The sequence below is a fragment of the Thermobia domestica genome, chromosome 11 (assembly GCF_964235325.1).
Source record: "Thermobia domestica chromosome 11, izTheDome1.hap1.1, whole genome shotgun sequence".
Classification (NCBI taxonomy): domain Eukaryota; kingdom Metazoa; phylum Arthropoda; class Insecta; order Zygentoma; family Lepismatidae; genus Thermobia; species Thermobia domestica.
The window spans coordinates 144715517-144735662 of NC_137464.1; the positions used below are offsets into that span (position 1 = coordinate 144715517).

The following is a 20146-nucleotide window of genomic DNA, read 5'->3' on the forward strand; positions in this document are numbered from 1 at the left end:
TACGCACAAGGTATGAGAATGTGGGATATCAGTGATGGGAGCTAGCCGTAACTAAGTCCTTGACTGGCTAATAACGTACACCCCTTAGCACAACATTATACTTGATGCAAGACGTAACGTGCATGGTTGCTACCTCGAAATGTGGAGTAACACTCTTCGAACTCAGAGGTTCGAGATACGAGCTGCACTGATCGACTGATCAATATTGGCATTTCATTCTCAAAAGTACTCAGGTTAAGTCACCTGTATGTACATGTAAATAGAATATAACAAAGAATTAACGTTAATTTTAGTCCATTGGTTACGACGCACGAGACATTGCGATAACTTGGGTCTGGGAACATTTAGATAACGAACTGGTAAAGCGATGTGGCTGGCGTCGTTCTGGCATTCGAACATCTGGTCAGCTAGTATTTCCATAAATGATTGGAGAAAACACTTACTTCAGTTCCAAATAATATTCTTTACATATTAATAAGTCAGGGAGAAACACTGAGAAGCTTCGTCGCTCACTAAAATGTTCTCACCAGAAAGTAACGTTTTATATATATATGAGTGAACGATAAAAGACTTGTTTGTCCTGTTGCGTGGGAAGAAAAACAGTTCCCATCGAAGAAAGAACTTATTTGCGTCGCAGAATAAAGTATAAATCGAAAAATAATTACTGTCTTTACGAAAATATACAGAACGTCCACAAAAAAATACTTCTATATCCTAATGTTATACTATGTCTTTAGTATTCCGAGTCCAAGTATTCAAGAAATTTATTGGATTAAAAGAAATCATAAGTGCAAAGCCAGCAACGCAAACAATGGATTAGATTGCCATGGATATAACTCAAACTTAATAAATAAATAAAGAATTTATTCTTAACTGCTCTTGTTTTATGTAGTGTTTCGTAATTCACAACTGGAATTAAAACTTCTGAGCTTTACTGCTTTCTGTATTAAATTATTGGTTTTGACTGGATCAGAATGACATAGTAAGTATATTTGCAATCATCGTATTTTCCTTTACAATAGCGTATCTAGCTGCAATTTAATGAAAAATGTTTTATTGAGCCACTGAGTAACTGAGGAATTGATATGAGGGACCAGTGAAAATTTTACCCTGAAGCAATTTACTGGTGAGTAACTACCGTTTTTGAAGAAATGAAATAGTTTTCCATTTACTTATTCTTTTCTCATCAAATACTCTTTACATAAAATCAACTATTCCTATATTAATATCTTAATCACTGGCACCACTAATTCTGATACACTGTGATTCCCAACGCTGATGCATTTGTCTTACTTGCTAATACAGAACTTCCTGTCAGATCTTGCGCGGATTTGGGGAGTGGAAAGTGCGAGTGCCATTACCGTGGTTATGATGTCACGTTGAAGCACTGCACAAATGTGTAGCTCTTGCGATTCTGCAGTTTGGTTATGTCACAAAAGCTTTTCCTCGTCAGTTGGAAATACAATGTTGCCAGTGAATTCTTACCTTACCAGAAAACAATCGCTGATGAGATTGTAATTAAGTCATTAGCCATCACAGTGTTCACAGTTCATAATTATTTTGAGCTGTAGGCTCTTCTTTTGCGAAAATCACGTTTTGACGTCCTATTCTTTCAGCCTGAAAATAGACGAAACTACAAAGATATTTTCTGCGGCCTATATATCCAGGAAGTGCTGTACACAAACCGTTCGAATGATATGTAACATACTAGTATACAGACAGTATGTTCTATAGCTAGAAGCATGTGTCGAAGTGAAAGTTCCCAAAATCTTACATCAATTTTTCAACAAACTTAGTAAATTGAAATATCCTATTATTTTTGTTTTCTACTGCGCGGGTCATACTGTATTTAATCACGAGCCACCAGTGGGATGTGTACTTCTGCGTATGGATGCAGAGTTTTTATATTTTTAAAAAAATAATGTAAGTTAATAATTATAAATTCACTTGATACATATTAAATTTAATCTTTTAGGTGAATTTAATCTTTCATAGATTTTCCAAAATCTCAGCACGAGAATAAAAATAAATCATCTTGTGGTAGATTAATGATTAAATTTGAAAGAAGACTTTGGACGAACAGCTTCCAAAAGATTATCATTTACGAGAAATTACGTTTAGATATTGCAAAATCCCCGAAGAATGTCCTTTAGAAAACAGTAAATATTGGTGCTCAGCTACAAAGACAATCACTTTCGTTGGACTTGATGTAGATTTTTTTTAACTTCTCATGATTATGCAACGAGGCCAAGAGAAACTGTGATAATGAGATCGATGATAATGGCGGAATAAAAAAGCTGGAGCAAACATGAGTGCTACAAGAAACTCGACACTGTTTATCCACCACAAAATCTACTTGACGGGAGCTGCTGTAAAAAAAAACTTACACAAATAATTTACAGATTTAGAGTTATACAAATAACTTGTTTGTGCTTAAAGTATATATATATATATATATATATATATATATATATATATATATATATATATATATATATATATATATATATATATATCTTTTTAAGATTGTTAATATTTCTCTCTGAAACTAATTGTAGTCCTCATTTCAAACAAGACATTACTTCTTTTAAAAATTATACATAAAAAAACATGGACATAAGAAATAAAGAGCGAATGATGTTTTACAAATTTGGAAAGTTCACTCCTATACTTTATTTATTTGAATATAAAGTAATAGGAACAAATCTTTTCTTGCAGATTTCCCGTATCCTCTCACATTCTCATTCCGCCAAATATTCCATAGTAATTCAATTAATCTGTTTCCTTTAGGCAAAAATACATAAATCTAGAACATAGTACACAAATTTCATTGCATTTTTCCCAGACAATAGAAAAATAATTTTCTAGTTTCAAAGGATACATACTGTATATTGCTTGTAGGCTTATATCAAAACTGAAAAATTTATCCTATACCTTTTTTTTTGTGAAGATTAATTTTGACAGTGTTGGCTTAGAAAGTTTCTAGGTTTCTTTAGTCTCCTGCCTCCTATGTCCTTCTTTGTTTCACTGGAAGATATTGGAAGATGAGTATTTTGAAACAACTACTGTCGCAAGTTTTCTGGAATTTGCTTGTGCAGGCATCTTCTCCTCAAGGAACTTTGCTGTCGATCGAAGGACTGATGATGAATGGTGATTGGTGCCTTTTTGAAATGACGACTTGCAATTGGCTATCTGAACTGCTGACTCTGTATGTTGTCACCCATCATAATATTGTTAAAAAAAAAGAACCACTGCTTGACCTAGAACATGTATAGAATTAGTGGTACCCTAATCTGTGCCATCATCCAGGATATTCACGAATATTTCCATGCGCGTGACGAAGTGGGTAGTGCGGTCTTGAACTAGCTTGAGGTTTGGAATACTTTTTTTTATTTTGGCTGAAATGGTGGACATATGTAACTCTTCAAATAGCTGAAGGAAGTCTTTTAGTGTTGAGCCCAAATCGTTGGTATCAGAAGCTGTAAAATTCTGAGAAGAGGTTCCCCTGAGTCTATTAGCATAAGTAGTTCCGGAGTGCTATTAGTGTACTCTGTGGTACTAGATAGATTATTGTCTTGAGTTTTTGGTTTGGTCCTACGTACCATTTCCTACTGAAATAGTGGATAACCCTGAAAATTGGTTTACTGATCTCCCCCACAATTAACACAATAAGCATGTTGTGATATTTCACACGACATGAGGACATTCACGAGTCACATGTGATTTGGGATATTTAACTAAACGAGCCGTTGTTGCATATGTAGCTTGCGTGTATACTTCTGTTCACACAAACCTAGAAATCTCTTCAGAGACTAAGTCCTAGATCCATCACAATTCCCGCAGATCTGTACAGAGGGAATTGCATTTTCCCTCCGTTTTTTATATCGACACTAGTTGCATGACGTACACCCTTATACGTTTTCCTTCTTCAGCACATAATATCATACAGCCTATAACCTTTCTACACATTAAACGCTCCATAAACTTGAAAATGACTCTGGCCACAGAGAAGATATTTCCTTCTACGACCTGCCCATCTTCGGATGGGAAAGAAAATCTTGTTAAAAAAGGAAGAAACGCCCATATGCCGACGGTAGCCGCTGAACCTTAAAGATCAAGAGTTCGAAACTCGGTCTTATATTATTTTTAATTTATTTTTTAAACATTGACATACGATGAAATTCTTTAAAATGTAACATTTTGCTACCTACCGTCTCCCTCGGGTACTGGCTTCCAGAGTACTCCCTAAAGAAACAGTTGATAACCTGGGTCAGAGCTCGTGTCCTGTCCAAATGCAAATTGATAGTAATAAGATAAATAAGTGATATGACATAAGTAGCTCAGTGGTTCGGAAATCAAGTTTATTCGTACTTACTTTTCTACACACATGTGCGTACATACAACTAGCAAGCTGACGGTCCATAAATATTCGTACACACACAAATAAAAAAGAGAATATTAGCTTGAGCGAATTCCTATTTATTGAATAAATGTATGTATATATGTATTAAACGAAAGGATATTAACAACACACAAAATTTTCACTTAATATAGCATGAATACTTGAGTGAATGACAATGTGCACACACTTGAGAAAGATAAACACTTAATATATATGGTAGATGTAAACACTGAGAATATAGCCCTTGGTTGTTTTGTTATCACATTCACAAAATCACTATTCAATTTGAAGTTCGTCTTTCACTGCGAAAGGGGCAATGAGTGTAAGGGTTGGAGGGAACTCTAACTTCCGACGAGGCTCCGCAACTCCAAAGATGATGCACTTTATAAAATAGTTACGCAAGCAACACTTCTTCCACTTTTCCAATTGATGCTGTGATTATGATTCCACAAAAAACTTAATACTTCTTCATAACTATCACATACTAGCATATACGTAAGTAAGTTTGTCTGCCGGAGACTTTTCGTTCCTCCTTCACTCAATACCAAGCGCCAACTCTCGCTTCTACCAACACCTGGGAAAATCTCGGTTGTCATGTCTCTGGTTGACAGTGTATTATAAAATTTATTAAGAGAAATACAAAAGTCTGTATATCCCTACATGATACAAATATAGTTGTGGTATATTTAATAGCTCTGGCAACACGTGTTTTAGTTTCGTGGGAGCAAAAAACTGAAGACTGCAATTAAATAAATGTTGCAGACCAACTTTAAAAATTCAGTCCTTAACTGATGGATTTTCAGCTCATAGTTTGATACAAAACAGTTTGGTAAAAAAGAATGCACATTGGCAATTGTGGAGATTAACCATTCTGTCTGCAAATTCATACAGATTGTGAGCGCTGTTCCCACGATAGTTGAGATAACAAAACCTTAGGACGTGGGAATGCAACGTTCAACGTGCACCTGCTTGCAATGTAACAATTTCGTATCTAAAAAGATTTCCAAACGTTAATAATTATAGATATGAATAATATATACAAAATAGTCTCAGTAGCGAAAATCATGAGTTGCTAACTTCACTCAAGGAAAGAAGAAAAAGTTTGCTGCTTCGAAGCACTCTGCTAATGAGATCAGCGTTTGGTTCAGAAAGAGTGATTTCTTTGTATTATAGACGGCGGCAGTAAGCCTCAGGAACACCTGCAGGCAAAGAAAGAACAGAGTTTCTCACCAGCTCGGAAGCGTTCAGAGCGAAGCAAGAAAAATAACTTCTCATTTTATATGAATAAAATCATAATTTTGCATGACGATTAAAAGTTGAGAAAATACACAGTCTGTCCAAAAAGTGCAACGTTGTGGTCATGCTGACGGTCATAAATTCAAATTTCAAATGTAATGTTTTGGTGTTAAAATTGCTATTTATTGCCTACGTTGCATTTTCTTTTAATTTTAGTTCGAAAACAAATACTTATACGACTTCTCTGTTTAAAATCTCTAGAATAACTAATGATACTTGGATGAGTGTGAAATTAGACTATAATACACATAAGCATGTAATTAGGAATTTATGCACAAGACTAATTTTATAGCTAATAAAATACATTTCTACTGCAAACATATTTGATATACTGAGAAAAATAAGCGGTAACCTAGTGGAGGTTAATGAACAATTTGGCTGTTAAAACCAGTTAATAATTTGCAACAACCCTTCTGAGACAAAAAAGGTTAATTTTACAAGATCACCGGTAATTAATCGAAAAAGGTTACTGGAAAATGCGTAGAAACAATCCAGTATTTGATTGTTATTAATCTATAAAGTAGGTTAGAAGAAGGTAACCAATTCAAGAAGGTTAATTTAAATTAAAACACTCTGTTGTTGTCAATCGATTTTCACACAAGGTAAATTAAACCCTCCAGAACTTGTTTACTGGTAACACTGCATTGCTAGAAGCACAAACAGGAACGTCGCCATTTGCAACTTTAAGAACTAAAAGTTTTCACAATTGTGAATGCCTAGATACATCCGCAGGAATAGGAAAACAGTTATTAAAATATTATTCTACATGAATTAATAGAGAAATGTGAAGGAAAGTTTATTTACGAAGGTTTATGCATCTTCTGACATTTGAAAGAAAATAATTTTTAGAAACATCATTCTAGTACAAATAATCACACTAGATGGTAGCACTACTAACCATGAAATTCCCGTCAAACAATTCATACATTCGTAACAATAATTTCTTGATGATTACAGGAAACATAATTCGTTGTAGTTGCTTTACGGTAAAAATACGAAAAACTTTTACAGCTTTGCTTATAGGAAAGAGTAACAACCAAACAAATTCTCACTGTTAGTTGTTACATACTTCTGATACGAGTTGGTTACAACGGGATCACGTAACTACAACTGGACCACAAGCTTAGGTAGTTATTTTCTATTTTAATATTGCATTTTCTGATGTTATAACATCATCAGAGATGTGATTGAGAAAATAATACAAATTATTATAACCAATTAAAGATATCTTATATTAATCAAAATACTAGGTTAGAAAGTTGATGCACCCTGTTTCATTAACCGAGCAGTCAGTTATTCCAACATACTAACTAGGTTACCGGATAGAGGTTATGATTTGTAGTGGTAACTACGTGATCGGTTAGCATACCCCTGTGAGTTATTACACTCTAGCTTAGCAATATTAACCTTTAACTCATGGTTGCGATCACCTTCTCTCGTTAACCTTTCTCACTTGGTTGCTGGGACACACGACTTTGTTGTCCATATATTGACAAACTAACTCGGTTACTGTCCACCTTTTTCTTGTTTACTAGTAACCTTTCTTTTTTTTTGCGTGTAACCAATTTGATCATGTAATACTGATAAATTTTAAAAAATACATTTTAAATAAAGTACGCTCATTGCAAAGAAGACAAGTTTATTTTCTTTATTATCATAAATATACCTTGGTAGATATTCATCACTTACTGTAAAACGAAGAGTTGTGCTCCCAGCTTTATGAAGAATGTCCATATCCTTTTCGCCTTTCATACGTTCTGTACGAAGACTCGGTACCTCATCAAGCTTGGCTAACGTCAGCACAAATATTTCTTAATATTTGCGTCACTTTATGACTATCTATTACTGCTATCTAAGAAAAATAATAATAGGGATTTCAGTTCGGATTTTCAGTATACTGACAGTGTTTCTTCCAGACATGTTTTGTGCGGCACTGCCCCGCGGAGCTCTTAGACTGCCCCGGATAGAACCAAAATAATACGTCTACAATATAATAATAAAAAAGGATAGGAGCAGCAGTGCTCCACTAGAATAGTAAGAGTGCCCCGGAACATTGTTTCTGAAAGAACGACTGCTGACAAACCTTTTTAGTTCCTTGATAATTTTCGTTCGGAGAACTCGGATGTAAATATGGAAAAATAAGGTGTAAAACTTTTGAAGCAAAATTATAAGAGGAAAAAATATTTAAAGACCATCCATTACAGATTCCGAAAAATAAAGAGAAAATTTTTGATGATTGCATTAATGGTTTAATGTCTCAAGGTATTCTACGAAAGTTGATCATTCACATTAAGGACGAAGTTCCTTTTTAGTACGCAATAAGAATTATGCGGAACTTTTGTAAAGCTAATAGCTTAATAAGGAATGACATGTTTCCGGTGCCGAATTTAGAAGAATGTTTAGCTAGATTAGCTTGGGAAAAGTGTTTACGTCTTTAGATATGACCAAGGGCTATCTCCAGTTACAACTGGAAAATGGATCAAGCGAAATAACTACAATTGCTACCCTGTGTGGAAGCTTCCAATATATGTGGGTACCTGTTGGTATAAAAACAGGGAGTTGTATTTTAGCAAGAGTTGTTGAGAAAATTCTTGTTGAAAGTTTAGATTTGCGGGCAAAATTATATTTTGACGATATAGTAATTTCTTCCGAAGACATTGAAACGCATAAGCGAATTCTAAAATCAGTACTTGAAAGATTAAGAAAATATGGGATAACTTTTTTCTCATAAGATTGCCTTATTTCTAAAGATTAGGTATCTTGGGTTTATAACATATGATAATACCATAGAAATCGATCCGTCCAGAGTTGCAGCAACAGAAAAGATGCCTCCAGCTAGAAGCAGAAACGGTGTCCAAAATTTCCGGGGATTTTTCTAATTATGCTACATTTTCTGGTGTACTTCAGGTACATATAGCTCCATTAGGTTAATGTCAACGAAAAAGATATTTGAATAGACTGCAGAGCATTAAAAATTTTAAAACAATTGTAGCAATTAGTGATAGAAGAGTAACGCCTTAAATTTTCCTTATATGATTGTAATTCCAGATAATTTGATTCTTGAATATTCTTAATCTTTAACGATCATCAACTGACGGGAGGCCATACAAGGACTTTCCTCAAGTTAAGCCTTTCACTAACATCTTTTTCGGAGTGAAAGATAGTAAAATATATTGTTATTTTAATTAAAATTGTTGTGAAGGGTATAAACATAAAAAATATTCCCCGGTGTTTATTTTTTCAATGTAGGAAGGTTTGGGGAATATGTTCCCTACTATTTTCTATATTTTCAATCATGATATATTGTCAGAAAAGCACCTGCATCGTATTTATGATTAAAATATTTTACATTTCGGTAGCTTATTTCAAATTGCAAGCACCTTTATTATACATGCAACCACTGCTTTATTGCTAGCAGCTCTTTCTTCACTTTCATCTGTTCCATTATCTCCACTTTCATCTCCACTGCTGTCTAATTGATAATCATTATCAGCTATTACATTATCACTGACACAGTCAACGCCAGAGTACACTGACAACGCCGTTCAGAAATCTTTGTATTTCATCTGCATCCTGCAGCATTTACGATTTCGTACACCACTGAGATCTGAAATCGTTTTTCTTCGATGATCGAAAAATTCCTTTATAAATATTTTCACAACCATTGGGATAAATATGTCCCACTAAAAATACCAGTGTGACACAATTGTCCCGAATGTAAAACATAACAAAATGCATGTCCCTCCTGAGTACTTGATTTATATATAAATTAGTTTGAATACATTGAAATGGAGGAGTTACTACAAATACATAGAATAAAACTTGAAACAGTTACCAAATTGAACAATAAACAGAAAGACATCTAGTAAGCAAAGGGTTAACAATCAAACTTGACAACAAACCGACTTACAATTGAAATAAGTAATTATAAGAATTCTGTGAAACAATAGCAGGCTTCTATTTACCAATGGGACATTGATTTATAGCAATAACATGCTATGAACTATTACCGGTTCTCTGAATATATCGTGGAACACATACGTTCCAGTGGTAGTGAAAGTGTTAAAAAATAATGGGGTGTTATAAAAGATAATCATAACCTCTTTGATGACGTTTAATTACCCTATATGGTTATATGGGCATATACAGGGATCCATTCCCTTTCATAAGACATGGGTATATTGATGAACCCCCTTAAATTTTTGGGAGGGGTACATTGACCCAACCCTTAAATTTTGGAAATTCCCCAATTTAAACATTTGGTATTATAGTATAGGACCCTAGTATATATCACTATAAATTTGTGTGGTCCACCTTATTCCGTTTTAGAGATACAAAATTACCCAAATATAAACGTAAGCAATACGTTGTATCACGTGTTTTCTTTTGGCCCACTTTATTCCCTTTTATGAGTTCCTATTACCTTATATGGTTATATGATCATGTATAGGGGTCCATTCCCTTTCATAAGACATGGGTACATTAATGCACCTATTAAATGTTTGGGAGGGGTACATTGACCCTCACCTTCAATTTTTGAAATTCTCCAATTTAAGCATTTGGTATCATAGTACAGCACCATAGTATGTACGTCTATCAGTATTGTAGTCTATCTTGTTCCCTTTCATGGTAAAAAATTGCCAAAATATAAACATAAGCAATACGTTGTACAAAGTGTTTCGTTTTGGCCCAATTGATTCCCTTTGATGAGGTCCTTTTACCTAATATGGTTATATGGTCATGTATAGGGGTCCATTCCCTATCAAAAACATAGGTACATTGGTGCACTCCTTAAAAATTTGGGAGGGGTACCTTGGCTCATCCCATCAATTTAAGAAATTGTCCAATATAAGCATTTGGTATTATAATACGGGGCCTCAATATGTATCATGATAAATTTCAGTGGTCCACCTCGTTCCTTTCATGGGTAAAGAATTGTCAAACAATCAAATTTCGAATGTTATTGACCCCCTTTGATGACGTTTATTACCTTATATTTTGGATATTGCCCAATTTAAACATTGAATATAGTACTATAGGATCGTAATATATATTACCATAAATTTGGATGGTCCATTCGCTTCCTTTTATGGATAAAATATTTGCCAAAAAATTACATTTTGGAGGATATTAACCCATTTTTTTCTCTTTAATGAGGGCGTTATTATTTTATATGTATATATGAATATGTTCTATGTGAATATGGGGTCTATTTTCTTTTATAAGGCATGAGTACATTGATGCTTTCATCTTAAAATTTCGTAGAGGTACATTGACACACCCCTTAAAGTTTAGAAATGGCCCAATTCGGCATAATAGTAAGGGGCCATAACAAACACCATTATACATTTCGTTCTCTTTCGTGGGTAAAAAATGTAAATGAACCCTTTGATAAGGATGAATGTGTACAGGGATTCATTTCCTTTATACTTTAATGATCACTTTTTAAAATCTGTTGGGTACATAGGACCATTCTTTAAATTTGGGAATTACCAAATAACAAAATTCCCTAAACGTTCTCTTGAAAATGTTAATGTCCCTCTTATGGTGAAATATTGAAATTTCGAAGGTAATTGATCTATTTTAACTTTTTTAATACGGTTTTATCATTGAATGAGTACAGGATTTATTACTTTTTTCCATAAAACACAGGTGTAATTGTGTACCAATCTTGAATTTTAGGAGGGGTACATGTCTCATTGTCATATCAACAATTTGTATTTGTTCTTAAAGTTGGGTGATATCCCATTCTTTGGATAAATCATTGTCAAATATTAGTATGATCACGTGGTCAGTTATTGACCTATGATGGGATTAGGAGTCCAGGACATTGGTTCATTGATACGTTCCTCTTAAATTTTGCAGGATAATTTGAGAATTGTCAAAATGAAATTGCGTCAATGTTCTTGAATATTTCCGCCTATGGGCCAAATATAAACGTAAGCAGTACGATGTACCACGTGGTTGACCTTGATGAGGTAGTGTACAGGATTCATTTCCTTTGTTGTGGTACTTCTTAAGTTTGAGTGCACACTCCTAGAAAACAGTTGGTTCTGCTAAGTTAAATAATTGACGGAGATTATTGACCTTATTGAACATATAATGATATGGTTAATTCTAGGACTTAGGTATATCGAGAGAGGTACGTAGGACCATTCTTTAAATTTGGGAATTTTGATAAACAGAATTTTAGCATGAGGCGCGAAATTTGAAACAGTACTTTGAACTTTAGTCATAGCTCATAGTCTAAGATCATTGGTAGTGGTTGATTTGACCTTGAGCTTTAGAAATCTGATAGCTAACCTTATTGAATCTTATGACTCATAGTCTAAAGGCAATACATGCTACAACACTGAAATTTAGTCACAAGGTGAGGTAATCTCACACTGGCAAAGTTATTGCTGATGCAATTTGATTGGATGATCACTATTTTTCACGCAATCTGATTGGTTGATGATTTTCAAATCTTTCCTGCATTCAGTCTTAAGTTTTGTTTAACATTTATCGATTTCTGTTTAAAAATTTTGGTTTGAACATTTTCGTTCAACATTTTGCACTCACTGATAAATATGATCAAAACCGTTTATTTGTTAATCGAATAGTTAAAAACCGGATAAACTTTGACGGTTAACCGTGAAACGTAAAATTTTTGTTTCAATTTTTTTATTTTTTCAAAACCTTGTTTGAAATTTTTTCTGAAATTTTTGTTTGATAATTTTTTCGCTTCAAAATTTTGTTTCAAAATTTTAACTGGTTTTTTGGATTGTTTCAAATTTTTTGAAAACTGTTTCAAAATTTGAAAATTTTGATTTTTTTCGTTTCCCAATTTTAATTTGAAAATTTTAAATTTTTTTCAAAATTTTGCTTGAAATATTCGTTTGAAAATTTTTTCGAGTAAAAATTTTGAATTTTTTAAAAATTTTTGTTTGTAATTTTTTTTGTTTAAAACTGAAATATTTGTTCGGAAAATTTTGGTTTGAAGTTATTAAGTTTCTGCACTCATTAGTAAGGAACCGTTTCGTAACTTTAGAACAGAAACATCTGGCAACATTGTTTATCATGATGCAATAGTACACGTTAGAATATGGGGTTGTACTTGAAAAACACAAATCATGGAAATGGATCATTTTATTTCACTGCGCTGGTTAATCACATACATCCATACCAGATAAAGGATCTTGATTGTCGATACAATGTATTTTGTGCTTCTTGCACTAATTTGTCTTTAGCATATACTTTTAATTCCAACTGAATTCTTTTAAGGTCTATTTCAATGTCAATTGGTGGAAACTCAATGTTCATTTGATCAAAAATAAACTGTTTATCAATACAGGTATGCACCCACGAAGGGTGTTGACAATCATCTCAACATCTAGATACATGTTGTACAATATGCATGACACATTTCTCAAAATAGTACTTTTTCAGGAATAGACTTGTTTTCTTGCACACTTCCACTGCACGTTTTACACACTGGAATACATTGATGAATTTGGTCCATTCCGATTGCGTTAGGTACACCATGTTGCGGGCTTCATGCAATGCACTCTTTTTACGTAACAGCATCTTCTCGGACTATACGTAGCACAAATTCATGATTTGAGCCTAATTATTTGACTATGGTTACGTTTAGCTCATCATGAAAATAATCATTCATTTGGTCGTTACGTGTACATAATATTTGCCATTCTTCAAAGTTCAGTTGTACACCAAATTGTTCTGCTTTGCCCAATCGAATCACAGGTTCAAACGTTAATTCTTTATCGTTAGAAGTACACATCTTTCCTCGTAAAACGCACTTGCTCGAATGATTATAGGGCTACACGGAATTAGTTGACGTTTGCATTAATGATTTCATAAATCTATGGCTGACGTCATTGGAAAGGAATGTGATGACGTTTGAATTCACGATTTTAACACAATTGCTGACGTCATCCTGGCAAAACCAAATTCACAGATCAGGCTGTGTAGTAAATTCAAACAACGAGTCTTTTATAGCATAAAGATACAGATTTAGTGTTTAAGAAACGTAATAGTCCTTCTTGTTTTGATGCTTCCAAGGGTAAATATCTTGCTGGTAAAATAATAGCCTTATCATTTTCAAGCTTCACTACGATTCTTAATCCAAACTTTGTAGGGATCATTTGGCTAGATAAGATTCTATAAGGTACATTTTGATTGGTACACAAATAGATAAGATTCCATAAAATTTAAGATTGGTACACAAATACACCTGTGTTTTATGGAAAAAAGTAATAAATCCTGTACTCATTCAATGATAAAGCCGTATTAAAGAAGTTAAAATAGGTCAATTACCTTCGAAATTTCAATATTTCGCCAAAAGAGGGACATCAACATTTTCAAAGGGTTCTAGAGAACGTTTACCGAATTTTGTTATTTGGTAATTCCCAAATTTAAAGAATGGTCCTATGTACCCAACAGATTTTAAAAAGTGATCATCAAAGTATAAAGGAAATGAATCCCTGTACACATTCATCCATATCAAAGGGGTCATTTACATTTTTTACTCATGAAAGAGGACGAAATTTATAATGGAATTTTAGGGCCCGGTACAATTATGAAAAATTGGGCCATTTCTAAACTTTAAGAGGTATGTCAATGTACCTCTACCGAATTTGAAGATGAAAGCATCAATGCACTCATGATAATTTAGTGAATTCAGTGATATAATGCTTTCCGAGTCAATTACATATTCCTGTGTTTTGTCAATCAATCTATCAGCGAGCTATTGTTTTGAGCGAACAGAAAAGGCTCTTTATTTAGGCGCGCCGAAAGACGTAACACTTTAGAGAAATGGTTAGATTTGTAGTTTTCTAATCTGGCGGCCTGGGTTCGATTACCGCCTTCGCAGTTTATCCTTTTTAAAATGTTTTGTTTACAAGGCTGAGCTCCAGTTGGATGCTGCTAAATGAAAGATAATTTCCAGCGGAGAAATTCAGTACGCTGGTGTGTTAGCTACTACCAGGCGTAATTAATCTTTGACCAGGTGTTAGTTGGGTTGCCTAACTCACGGATTTTGTACATCAAGAATTCCTGTGACCCGCTCTAGGCTACATGATCAAGTTTTGTAGCATCTTGACGAAATATACATGAAAAATTAACGTTACCTCCTACTGATTGTTTCGATATCTTTGAATATGTTTGTGTAAGATAAAACCAATCTGATAAATGTTTGTTTTCCTCTTATAAAATAATATCTAATATTGTTCTGGTTTTCTAATATAAAATCATCAAATACCGAAATAGAATAATCTTTGCATTCATCAATTGGTATAATAGAATCATCACTGGATATTACCATTTTATTCTCAAATTTTAATTCTCCTACTTAAAATCGTTGTTGTAGTTGTTAATATTTAGCTTGATTCATATTTTTGGAATATAATTCTTAGCTAACCATTATATATAATTCCTATTTAATTAGCCCCGTTGCATTAAAAAATTAAATAAGAGTAAACTTTTACACGTAGATAGGCGTATAACAATACATCATTTCCAAAATAAAACTGCACTTTCCAAAGTTGAACGAGCATGGAATGTGGGTAAAGTTAAGGTTATTTTTTCTCTAAGATCGGTCATGTAGTAACTGTACAGTTTGAACATCGACATACAGTGACAGTAGAGTTGAACATTTCTTATTGCTTTCCGACTGTCTTTTAAACTTGGGGATGAGTTCATTGGAAGTGTCCACTTCTTCTTTATCACTACAGTACAGCGTCAAATAGCAACGAAAACTTTGGAGTTTCTACAGGAAAATGGAGTCTGTATTCTACCGCGCCCGGTTTATTCACAAAATTTAGCGTCATGTGACTTTGCTTTCTTCTCAAAACTCAAGAAATTAGAAAACATGGAATTGTTATAGATAAAATTGAATTATCTACAATAACTTCAACTGTAATTGTAACTTTAAGATTTTCTAAATCTGAAGCTACATATTTAAAACAAACCGGTTTCAAAACAGGTGGAAAGTTAGGATTCAAAAATGATTTTCCTCTTTACTCTTTAGACTGGTAAATGATTTTTGAAGCAATTTTAAAGATATAGACTGGAAAGGTGGATTAAGAATAATTCACTAAAGATAATAGCAAGGGCGCCGATTTCTCTGTAAACTTGGCGGAAGGGGGCATTCAGATACAGAAGGCATATATATGAGGATTTTTAAGACGAATTGCATTCAAATTATGCCAAATATTGTATATTCATAAATACAATAGGGGGCCCACATGAGCTTTGGGGGGCCCGGGCCCTCCGGGATCGGCGCCCTTGGATAATAGTATCTTAACGTTTTATATAAATGGGGCATAATTGCATCTCATGATAGAAAAATAAAAATGACCAATATGCAAATAAAAATGCCAGTAGTTCAATACGAGCCAAATTATGAGACCAATTTAAATATATAAATATTAAAGGAGCCGAGGACGATGTATTTATTTAATATGTATTAATGTATTTAAAAAACAGTAAAAAGGTTATTCCTTGAGTTAGATGTAACTACACAATTTAACTCAAGACGAATATAATATGCCTGATTTTGTAAATGATTTTGTGATTTGATAGGTCAATAACAAACTAAAGATGCTAGTAAATTTGATTCTGTAAAGTGAAAAACGTTTATGTGAAAAATTGCGGGAATAAGGAATTTTTTTAAAGAAAGTAGAAATTTAGATATTGCTAATAATGTTTATTTTTATATGTACGAAGATTATACGGCATTTAAGAGAATAACATGTAGAAACACCGAAATACGATCCAGATGAATTTATCAAAACTAGACCGACGTTTTTGAATAACTGTCGTAGAAGAAAGAGCATCTTAAAATGAAAGAACAAATATAAAAATTGTTGTAGACTTTGCAAAAACTGTAGCTGGAAATATAACTCTTTATGCGATTTTAATTTGTCAATAGAACTTTACTTATGATTCAAAGAATGAGAGAGTAAAGAATTTTAATTGGGTTGTGTTGTCATGTGTTATATATTGATTTTAATCAATATATATTCCATAAAAATTAAGAACATTTTAAAAAGATTTTCCATGTAATAAATGGCGAAGCACATTGATTTTTTAAAAAAGATTGGAAGTACTGAAGTAAAACAATTATTGGTGAGAAAGAGCTAGAAAATACATAGAACATAAAATTGAAAACATAGAAAAGATAAAACGAGTTTGGAAACAGCATTTAACCCGAGTGTGATTAATTTAGTGTGTTTCTTTCTCCTCGATTTTCAAAACACGTGACAGATAAAATAATAGATTAAATAATTAAAGATGAAAGTGCTCTTAAATATACTGAATTGAAGGATAATTACCAAACTTTAGAATTTTGTATTAATAAAAGTAAATAATTTTGATTTTTTCTATTTGATAAATAAGTAATAACATCACAATTAAACAAGAAAAACGATATTAAAGTATTCTTTACAAAATCTAGACAAGCAATATGAAATAAAATAATCGAAATTGATTCAAACAAGACTCACTGATGAAAGAGTATCAGTACATTTAGATGGAAATTATAAAATTTTACTACCGTAGGAATACAATGAAGATACATAAAAAGTGTTAAAGAAATGAAAAGTAAGAATCCTTTTATGAAGTATGTGGGGAGAAAAATTTACCCAATGGTTTTAGAATGCATAAGTTATATTTTAAAAGAATTTTTTTAAAACTCTGCAAGGAAGAAAGCGAGTTGTTAGTATGAAATCACGAAAGAAATTTAAAATTACTAGTAATTTTAATGTTATTGTAAAATATGTTCAAGATAATACACAATTGGTATTCGAAATTAATGAATGTTTGTTTGCCATAAACTATGACCATTGGACTGAATTTAGAAAATCATTATTTTCAATTACAAATGAAGTTAATAGAAGATTTCACTATCAGTATACTCATTTATAACTGGCATATAATTATGTAAAATTTGAACATTTTTATGGTTATATAAGCCATAAAAAATGAAATAATCGATTTTCTGTAATATTATTTTTAGACTTACGCATTTAGCAGCACATTCAGAAAATTCTGATTTTAGTCTTCTATTGATCATCGTTTGAATTTTTTAAATGTGTAACAAATAACGGAGAAATGAAGCTGTTTCTTATTTGATATTTATATTTTCAAATTTCGGGAATTTTTAGCATTGCGAGTGTATGTATGTCTGATATAAATTTCTGTTATTATAGATTCCCTGATGAAGTGGCTGAGGAATGAGTATAACATTTGATTCTTTGAAACCATTGGCAATTGGACTTATTGGAACAGTAAGGATTATTTAGTCTTCCTTTTTCATTTCTGTATTTGTAATGATTTCTTTGGAGTGCAGAACTAAATATTTCTTTTCATAGTTGACTTTATGAACAATTTCATAAATGGACGATTTGTAACTTTATACAGTTTGTAATCTCACATTCCATGCATTAGTGTTAATAGATAAGTCACATTTTTTTATGACTTAATTGCGACCGAGTACTATTATACGATAATGACACGTTTCCACAGAGAGTTCCAAACCCAAGACAACTCAATAAGATAATCGCATTTAACTTACATAAAGTAATAATATTTAAAGTATGTATCTTACGTTCGTGTATCAGCTTGAGTTATATTTTGTAATTACATTTTCTTCCAGTTACTATACGTAATTTTGGAGAATCCTTCAATTTAAACATCCAGACTTGAATTTTAATTTTGCTCCGACTAATTAAAAGAAACTTATATGCAAATCCAAAATGTGTGCATAGAGTTCCTCTGTGAATAAATGGTTAGTGTATGTACCTTCAGCGCTAGAGGTTCAGATTTGCTTTTCGGCTGGAACATTTGTTTTGGATCCCATGTTAAGTTATTGTCCATATATCATATGGTCTGGGTGCTAATAAAACGTCTGGAAAGAACTTAGCCCATAGGTAAACAACTCCTAGATTTAAACTAGAAATTAACTAGGCAACTAATCAAAACGTAGTTGCGATTGACTAGTCACGTAAATAGCTCCTGTCACAAACTCAAAATAGATCTACTAATTGAACTTCAACAGTTCGAAAGTTACTGACAAAAGAAATTCTCATCTTTTATCCTGAAAGCAGATTTTAGGCTAATAAATAGCGGTAAGTAAAGCAAAGGAAAAAATTGGAGTAACAAGTTCATTCAAAGCTCCACTAACAAGTAAAAAGTATTTTTTTAAATTATTCGTAACACAATAATTTATTTGTTTAAAATCCATGTTCCTGTGCCACACTTATTCTCAGTTGAATGTGTGACCAACGACATTGCGGAACCTTGCCAAGAAACTGAGTATTAACTAGATTTTATCTTAACAAAAAACCCAACAAACTTATATAATAAAAAGTAAATAAAGAAAAATTAATATCAATCATAAACAATATATTCTTTGCGTTTCGAACTGATGGAGCGAATCGAACTTCCTTACGGCTTGCTGAAGCATTGGTTTTACGTTGACGAAAATAATCAGAGAAATAGTTGTAGATATTAGTGACCGTCAGAGTGATAACGGAGAAACCCAAGTAATGGCTTAATACTTTCTAAGCAAAATTATGCGGATCAACCAGAGTGATGGACGGAAACATCCAAATGAGAATTTCAAGTTAGTCTCTACTTACATATAGGGAAATACTGACAGTCGATGTGACGACTGAATGTTCGAGTGTGAACCACATAGATTTAATATTAGGGACCTCAGAGTGATGAAGGAATAACCAAATGATGTTTCAAGTTAGCAAGAAGTGAATTGCTAATTTTTCGTGATCGGTCTTTTACTATGTTAGACAGAACTTAATTCATTTCCGAGAAAGCCTAAGACTGCAATTCTGAATGTAAACGCATTTTTGACTCACCAAGATACCACTAATATACTCGATTTTAGGAAGGAACGTATTTTTCCTTGTCATCAATTGTTTTATCTCGAGAAAGTTATACTGAATATTTTTAAAGTAGTATGTTAATCTAATCACGTAGTTTTCGATTCTGCTAATAAACAGATATGTTTCCTAATAATTCATAGATGGTTTATCTTTGAGATGTCGAGGCAGACCTTTTTCCCTTTGTTAGGTTACTGCAAGTTAATATTCTATGAAATTGACTGTCAAAAGTCCCCTACACGAAATTGCCTAAGTTATTAATGTTAACGCTTTCATATTAATGTTTTAGCAGTTAGTTAAATGAAAGAACTATAAGACAGAAGAATAAAGTAATGCAACAGCGAAGTAGAACGTTCGTTCTTACTAGTTAGGAAATAAAATATATTTAAATTAAGACTCACGTTACAAAGAATGATATTAATATATGTTTTATTTCTTACCTAGTAAGAACAAACGTTCTATTTCGCAATCACATTAATTTATTTTTCTGTCGTATATTTCTTTCATTTAACTAACTGCTAAAAGATTAACATGAATTAAGATTAACGGA

The 20146-nt window shown here is 32.8% G+C and overlaps 1 protein-coding gene across 2 annotated transcripts in view; it reads left to right on the plus strand.

The window, feature by feature from the left end:
• Window positions 1-861: 861 nt before the first annotated feature.
• LOC145663674 (uncharacterized) overlaps window positions 862-20146 on the plus strand; it is an 82534-nt gene continuing 63249 nt past the window's right edge. For both annotated transcript variants that reach the window (XM_081729770.1, XM_081729771.1), the window contains exons 1-2: window positions 862-982; window positions 17908-17985. In XM_081729770.1, the coding sequence (XP_081585896.1) occupies window positions 17932-17985 (54 nt within the window). In that variant the 5' untranslated portion in view covers window positions 862-982; window positions 17908-17931. The remainder of the gene's footprint in view (window positions 983-17907; window positions 17986-20146) is intronic.